General features: G+C 38.2%; 1 protein-coding gene across 4 annotated transcripts in view; it reads left to right on the forward strand.

The window, feature by feature from the left end:
• The window catches only part of dennd2b (DENN domain containing 2B), a 55,841-nt gene extending 48,100 nt beyond the window's left edge, over positions 1-7,741 (forward strand). For 2 of the 4 annotated variants that reach the window (XM_054770444.1, XM_054770443.1), the window contains exons 14-18: positions 160-201; positions 299-410; positions 4,101-4,340; positions 4,433-4,519; positions 7,348-7,741. In XM_054770444.1, the coding sequence (XP_054626419.1) occupies positions 160-201; positions 299-410; positions 4,101-4,340; positions 4,433-4,519; positions 7,348-7,382 (516 nt within the window). In that variant the 3' untranslated portion in view covers positions 7,383-7,741. The remainder of the gene's footprint in view (positions 1-159; positions 202-298; positions 411-4,100; positions 4,341-4,432; positions 4,520-7,347) is intronic. The other 2 variants (XM_054770442.1, XM_054770441.1) reach the window with 1 other exon arrangement.
• Positions 7,742-8,291: the final 550 nt, after the last annotated feature.

The following is an 8,291-nucleotide window of genomic DNA, read 5'->3' on the forward strand; positions in this document are numbered from 1 at the left end:
CTCTGGCGGGGTGAAGTAAAACATTCTCCGCAGTGCATTTCATAAAAATATACTTTATTTTCAAATCTTTGATATAACTCTTGTATTGGATCTCATCCTGCTCAATGAGAGTAGATGATACATCATTCTGAAAGGTGATGTTTTTTTTTTTGTCATCAGGCATTAATGGTGGACTTGGGAACTGACCGTTTCATCAGACAGGTGTGTTTTTAAACTTGAAAACAAAAGAGGAAGAACTTAAAGTAATCGTCAATGTTGTTTATCTCCATCGAGTGCCGTGTTTTTTGTTTGTTTCTAGATGGATGACGAGGCATCGCTGTTGCCTCGGAAACTTCAGGCAGCTCTGGAACAAGCGCTGGAGCAGAGGAATGACATCATCAATCAGGATTCAGACAGCGAGTCAGATGAAGGTTTGACAAGTTTTCTGTTTTTTTTACTTGACTACTGGTGGCAGAGGAGAAGCGGTATAGAAAATGGATGAATGGATGGATGACCTACTGGTGGCGTACAGCCATGGAAAAAATGATTAGACCACCCTTGTTTCTTCAGTTTATTGATCCATTTTAATGCCTGGTACAACTATAAAGGTACATTTGTTTGGACAAATGCAATTATAACAAACATAGCTCATAAGAGTTGAATTTAAGAGCTGATATCTAGCAACTTCCATGGTTTTCTTGATCATAACCAAAATCACTTAAGTTCTTACATGAATAGCTATAGCATTGTACTGCCAAAAAATGTAACTCTTATGAGCTATTTTTGTTGTCATTGTTATATTTGTCCAAACAAAGTTACCTTTAGTTGTATCAGACATTAAAATGAACAAGAAACTAAAGAAACAAGGGTGGTCTAATCATTTTTCCATGACTGAATTGTCTTCTCAACACCTTAAATGTAAAGAGATCAAATAATTATTTTAGTGCTGAACCTTCGTGATATTTCAGCATTATTAAGTGTACTGTTTTTTTTTTAATTATGTGTATTATGTTAATTTAATTACTATTGTCACACTAAACTTTTAGCTTACAGTTCATATTTAGCGGCTTCAGTCTATCACAGGGTCTCAAAACTATAATAATTAATGAATCATACTATTTCCTGGTTGAATACGGCCTAGGAATAGTAAAAAAAAAAAAAATGCATATTGGAGCAAATTGTACGTATTTTTCGCCTAAATTAAGCATTTTTAAGCATAAAAATAGCTAATTGAACTTAAATACAAATATAAGGCATTCAGAAGACGCATTGAAAGATGCTGTGAATGATGCTATGTAGTATTCTACAATGGTCCTGAGGTGTCAGTAATGTTCTGAACCCTCGATGTCACTTCCTGTCCGCCCGTCACTCACCTCCCCTAGGAAACACATTCATACCAACAAAGCGTGAGTCTTATTAACACAACGAGCGGCCATAATATATGTGTATATATATATATATATATATATATATATACACACACAGTATATATGGAGTGAATGATAACTTCTGGGTGGGAACTTCTGTGGTAAACGTCACTTGCTCCTCCTTCTCCAGTCCTGGAAGAAGCCTTATCCGTCTTATACCTAAATGACCTCACACTGTACACAGAACACGTGAAGAACATATAAATGCAGTAATAAAATCATTCAATACAAAAAATAAATGAAAGAGTAGTAAAAAAAAAAAAGGACAATAACACCTAACCTCTGCTTTGTGGCGTATTGGTAGGAGGAAGTAGAAGAGGCAGGAGACCAAATAAAAAAAATGAGCCCACTGCGTTGCTTATATAAAAAAATTAGACCAGTGCGTTGCTTACTGTAGGTATTACTGTCACTTTCATAGGAGTACATGCTTTAACATGCTGAAGGGTGCGCTCGTTATCGTTAATGATGATTGTGATAGTCGAATGTTTGTTTTTCCTCTCAGGGCTGTAATGTTTATTTTTACTGTCATGGTGATGGCTTTTCTTTTCCTCAGCGCATTTCCACCAGAAGAGCCTGCTTACACTTAGGAGATATAATGAAGTGCAAAGAGTTAATGAATAAGCGATGTTATCCACTCTGTGTAGCTTCGAATGAGGCACTCACTGTATTTAACCGCGGCATGCGAGACAAGTACACTCTCCATCCTTGCGATGTGCCGCAGGTGTTCATCCGCTGCGCATGCTGTTCTAGAGCGTGTCCAGTGTTTACACACCAAAATTATTTTTCTTATTAATTTATGAGAACATACAAGTAACCATGAAATGCCAAAACTTGGAACGCAGTGACCCAATTGTACATTGATTAGCTTGCCCTCTTTAGCTTCTAATCTTTGTTGTTTACCACACAGCATTATTTATTAGTGATGGAAAAAGATAATTACAGTACATTTCACAACTGTTGGGGGAGCCTGGGAGGAAAGGCTTAGTTGTTGCTTACAGCCAGTAAGCCAGTGGTTCTTTTTAAACCAAGTACAGCCTCAAAAATATTTTACTTTCCAAGTAGCACTGTTTTTATTGCCTCTGCTTACTGTCACGGTTTAGCTTCAAATATGTGGCTTGCAGGAAATTGGCTTGTGGCATATGAAGTATTATTTTATTTGTAAATGTCTCTAATGTCGGGCCGCACGGTGGACGAGTGGTTAGCATGTTGGCCACACAATCAGGAGATCGGGAAGACATGGGTTCGAATCTCCACTTGGGCATCTCTGTGTGGAGTTTGCATGTTCTCCCCGTGCGTGTGTGGGATTTGTCCGGGTACTCCTGATTAGGTTAATTGGCGACTTGAAATTGTCCATAGGTATGAACGTGAGCGTGATTGACTTTTTGTCTATATGTACCCTGCGATTGGCTGGCGACCAGTCCAGGGTGTACCCCGTCTCTTGCCCAAGGTCAGCGGGGATAGGCTCCAGCATACCCCACGACCCTAATTAGGATAAGCAGCATAGAAAATGGATGGATGGCTGTCTAATATAATTACATTTAATTTAAAAAAAAAACCTCTGGTGTTCCTGGTGATGGTGCCTGCGTATCACCAGTGTAATTTGTGCCACAATTTGATGATCCGTGCATTAAGAAAAGTCTCTCCTATTGAAAGTAGCAATGAAAAGACAACCTTCTGAAAAGACTGTATCGTGAATATTTAGCAATCTGTGTGGTCATTCCAGTGGTTCACAATTATTTTCTGTCATGCCCCCCCCATGGGACAGAAATGTTTTCACATCTCCCCGATTTTAAATACTATTGAGAAATTGATCCATCCATCCATCCATTTTCTATACCGCTTAATCCTCATTAGGGTCGCAGGGGCATGCTGGAGCCTATCCCAGCTGACTTCGGGCGACAGGCGGAGTACACCCTGGACTGGTCGCCAGCCAATCACAGGGCACATATAGACAAACAACCATTCACACTCACATTCATACCTATGGACAATTTAGAGTCACCAATTAACCTAACATGCATGTTTTTGGGAATGTGGGAGGAAGCCGGAGTACCCGGAGAAAACCCACGCGCACACGGGGAGAACATGCAAACTCCACACAGAAATGCCCATCTCCAGGCTGTTCCTGTGTTGGCCAACATGCTAACCACTAGACCACTTTGCGGCCCTGAGAAATTGATAATATACATTTATTTGTCTGTACTGTATAGACTGAACTCAAAACTGAAACCAGGAAAATGCAACAAAATGGAGAGCTGTGAAGCATACAAGCGTAGTCAAAAGTCCAATTATATGTTGAGTACGATAAATTTGTACATGTTGGCAGGTCTGCAGTCACATTGAAAGTACTCACTGCCTCTCACGCCCTTTCAGACAGTTCACCACGCCCTCCCCATGGGGGCTCGCGCCACTATTTCATAAGCACTGCTTTAGACTAACAAAGATAAACCCTCCATTAATTGAAATTGGTGTTTTAATTAGTTTCATGCTCAGTGAACTGAGAGTTTACAAACTGTGTCGCCGAGTCTCTACTCTGCCGTCAAGAGCAGCGGGGGGATTTTATTTCTGATTGGAGCCAAACTTCTGTTTCTCCTTAAAACAGGCTGCTACTTAAAGACACTGCTCTTTCCCTTTAAAACCTGTCAACATGCCATCCAAGATGATGACTAACTTCCCTTCTCTGTGTGTTTGCAGAGTACAACTCCTTAAACAGTTTGGTGTCAGAGGCCTTCATCCGCTTCTTCCTGGAGACCATCGGTCACTACTCCCTGTTCATCACTCAGAACGAGCGCGGAGAGCGCCTTTTCCAAAGAGAAGCCTTTCGGAAATCTGTGGCGTCAAAGAGTATCCGCCGTTTCCTGGGCGTCTTTATGGAGTCCCAGATGTTCGCAGGCTTCATTCAAGATCGAGAGCTGAGGAAGACTCGCGCTAAAGGTAGACTTTCCCCATGCAAAGAAGCGTCTGTGCTTAAGGCTCAATACATACTGACCTCTAGTGGCTCTTGTGTGTCATGTTTCGGCTGACAGGTCTGTTTGAACAGAGGGTGTATCAATACCTGGAGGAGCTGCCAGACACGGAGCAGAGCGGAGTCAACAAGTTTCTCAAAGGCCTTGGTGAGTTCAGCTTGAAGGTTGAAGGTTCCTACAGGTGCTGGAAATTCAGAAAATGATTGAATTTGACAAGACCTCATGGATAAAGTGCCTTCAAGAAAGTGTAAAATCATTACCAGTAATTTCCTAATCATAATAACCCACAGAATTAACTTGGCCAAAACTGCCAAAAAATCAAGGAAGATGACATGTCCTCTGGAATCATGGATCCGGATCTGCACTCAAAATTTAATGTTTTTTCCTTGGCCCAAAAAGAACAACGTAACATGGTTACAGTGGAACCTTTGAGGTCAAACATAATGACTGTCTCAGGATGCTGGTTGGCTTTCTTTTTGTCCCATAGGAACGATGGAAATAGATCGAATTTGATCAAACTATCTATCCTAAAACCTTTACATTTGCATTCAAATGTATTAAACACCAACTACGTTTATTTTCAAACTGTATAAACTTCCAAGAGAGGGGCAATTTTTGTATCAATAGGTTAGCTTTTTAATTGTTTTGTCAATTTAATGCAAACTACTGCAAATTTCTAAACTTTGCAAATAATAGAAATACAATGAGGGGTAAATCATTTTGAGTGCTACAGCATTAAATGCAGAGGCGATTTTTAAATAATTTAAACATTCTTAACTGTCAAAAGCATAAAGTGCAGCGAACCACTGTTGATATTAAGACAGAAAAACAAAGAAACACTCAGTTTAATTTACAATGCAAAGGATTGCAATGGATTCACGTTGCAGATGCGCCTCATGCATGTAACATTTTAATATTCTTAAATTGTCACACAAGTGTAAAAAGAAGCACTGTAAACTTTGACACCAAGTAATAATGTATATGGAAAAGCCGGAGTTGCACAGCTTTGAATTACTTACCATAACTTCCTGTGCATATTCTTAATAGAGCGGAACCTGGTTTGCGTTATTTATTCTTTCCAGAAGGTCTGACTGTAACTAAAACGAACACTAACCAAATCAATTTGTCCAATAAGAAATAATGTACATCCAGTTCATCTGTTCCAGAAAGCCAAAAATGTGAACACAAAACAGGTTTTTTGATAGTTTTACAAGCATAAAACAATTCAAAATGCATATAAATGATGGATGAAAGGGATAAACGAACATTTAAGGTTATTTTTACCTTACGTCTTGATGGCCGTTCCCAAAGACATGATGTGGCTGCGAGATCAACCATTACCACCTTCCTGTTTTGACGTGAGTTGTTTCTTGAATTCAATAGTGTTTTTCACCTCAATACTGTAACCCAAATGGAGCCAAAGAAAGTTGCAAGTTCCAGCATTTTGATAAAGAAGGTGAAAAACACCATTGAATTCAAGAAATAACTCATGACAAGACAGGAAGATGGTCTTTACATGCAGCAAGTAACCTTAAATGTTAATTTAGCCCTTTCATTTGTGATTTACATGCATTGAGAATTATGGCCTAAACTTGTGGCCTAAAATTTTTATGTTAACTAAAAAACATGCTAACCGGGGCGGACGCTAACCGAGGTTCCATTGTACCTCTTTATGAGGTTGCTTCTGTGTCGCAAAAAGGCAGAAGAAAAAGCAGAGGCTTATTTTTCCAGAAATGTTGGTCATGTTGAGTCTAAATTGGGACCTTATGCTCATACTTTTTCCACTGAGGGCCACATTCTGAAAAATGAAAGGGTGCAAGGATCACTTTGATATTTTTTAAACCAACACATGTCGATATGCTAAGAAGTTATATATGTATACGTCTTTGGTATTGATTGAGTTAATATTTTGACATTATTCCCATAATATTATAACTTTATTCCCATAATATTGTAGCTTTTTTTCCAACCAAATTGCCCAAAAATTCCAACTTGTGTTTTGTTTGTTTCTCATAATATTACAATTTTAAATATATTATATAATATTATATTATTGTATTATTTTAAATATTGTTATATTTAAACTCTTTTCTACTAAAATGACATTATTTTGTATTATGAGTCTACTATTCTGTAAAATTGTGGCGTTTTTGTCATTGGTATATTTTTTCTTGTAATATTTTTATTTTATTCTCATAAAACTACAGCTGTTTTTGGGGGGGTTTTCAACGCTCTCAACTTTCTTATAAACGCTCTTCTCATAACTATCACTTTATTCCCATAATATTTTGACTTTATTCTCTTAACGTTGCAACTTTATCTGCAACCTAATTTTCCCAAAAATACAAAAAAATACACTTTATTTGATGTTTTGTTTGTTTTTCCATAATATTACAACTTAAAACAAAAGTCTTTTTTCACTTTAATATTTCAACTTTATGCTACTTACAATAATATGATGTTATTCATTTTTTTTTTGTATTTATTCCATTTTCTTTATTCTTGTAAAATTACCGGTGATTTTTATATTTTTCCTGTTGTTGTTTTTTTTTTTTTTTAGTTTTCTTAAATATATTTTTATGATGTGCCGCTGGGCCAGTAAAAAAAAATGGGCCGCAAATGGCCCCCGGGCCACATTTTGGACACCCCTGCCTTAGAGTATTCGACTTTGTAGGTTCCATGGAACACCCATCCATCCATTTTCTATGCCGCTTGTCCTAATTAGGGCCGTGGGTCTATGGAACACAAATAATAATAATAATTTATAATTGCACCTGTTTTTGTTATACTGTATATGGCACATGTAAATCATATGCATGAGATATGTTGCATTTCAAATGATTAAAACCTGTGTAATGAATAACTGTGTAAAAATAATAATAAATGATGTTACTTAGCATGACATTGAAAGTGTGCTATTGAAATGATCATACAATGCGAGTGTGAACATGCGCTCCTCTTTGGTCTCTTTCTAGGTAACAAAATGAAGTTTCTCCACAAAAAGAACTAAGTGTCCTGATTTCAAGCAACACCGGCGTCCTGCATCTTTGCCTCATGTTTGACTCGTGTATTTTATGTCAACTTGTACATACTTCACTGTGAGCTGGCCTTGATACTGGTGGCCAGTGTATGAACTCGCCACAGCAGGTTGCTCCACAGCAGGTGGGCCGCACAGAAACCACTGGTGTTCTTGTAAAGAGTCTTTTCAGAGCGTGTATGTGACACGACAAGGGCATAAATGTACAGTCTCTGCTTCCATGTTTTTAGATTGTATTGTAAAATCGACATGCGTCAGGACGGTCAACTGTAAACATATTTTGCATTCGCTCTTTCAATAAAAAAAAACAGAGTTAAAACAACTTACATGTGTTCAACAATTATTCTCTCTCCTCTGACACTTTCCATTAAGGACACTGATGAGATCCCAGAAGGCCTTCTTGGTGTAGTACCAGCTATGGTAACCTAATTACGTCTGATGGCTGTCACTGCCATGCTCTTATTAGCTCTCTGTTGACGCTAGCTGACACGTTTCTTTTGCTTCTCCAGACTGCAGTTAATTCTTCATGTCAAGTAACCATCCAGCCACTATCTCCGTAGTGAGCGTGGTGCTGGAGTGGGAAAGGAATACTGTACATTAATTCATTTATTTTCTCCTGCTTAATCTGTTCTGGGCCACGGGTGAGCTGGAACCTATCCCAACTGACTTAGGGTGAGAGGTCGGGGTGCACCCCGGACTGGTCGCCAGTCAATCGCAGGGCACATATAGACAAACAGCCATTCACACTCACATTGAAATCTATAGAAAAAGTATAGTAGTAGTCTTCCCAGTAGAACTCACATACGTTTTAAAAGATTTGATTTTTTTTTTTGGATTTTTTTGAGGATCTCATCAGTTTTTTTGTTGTTTTTTTTTTTAAAA

Source organism: Dunckerocampus dactyliophorus, chromosome 3 (assembly GCF_027744805.1).
Source record: "Dunckerocampus dactyliophorus isolate RoL2022-P2 chromosome 3, RoL_Ddac_1.1, whole genome shotgun sequence".
NCBI classification, from domain to species: domain Eukaryota; kingdom Metazoa; phylum Chordata; class Actinopteri; order Syngnathiformes; family Syngnathidae; genus Dunckerocampus; species Dunckerocampus dactyliophorus.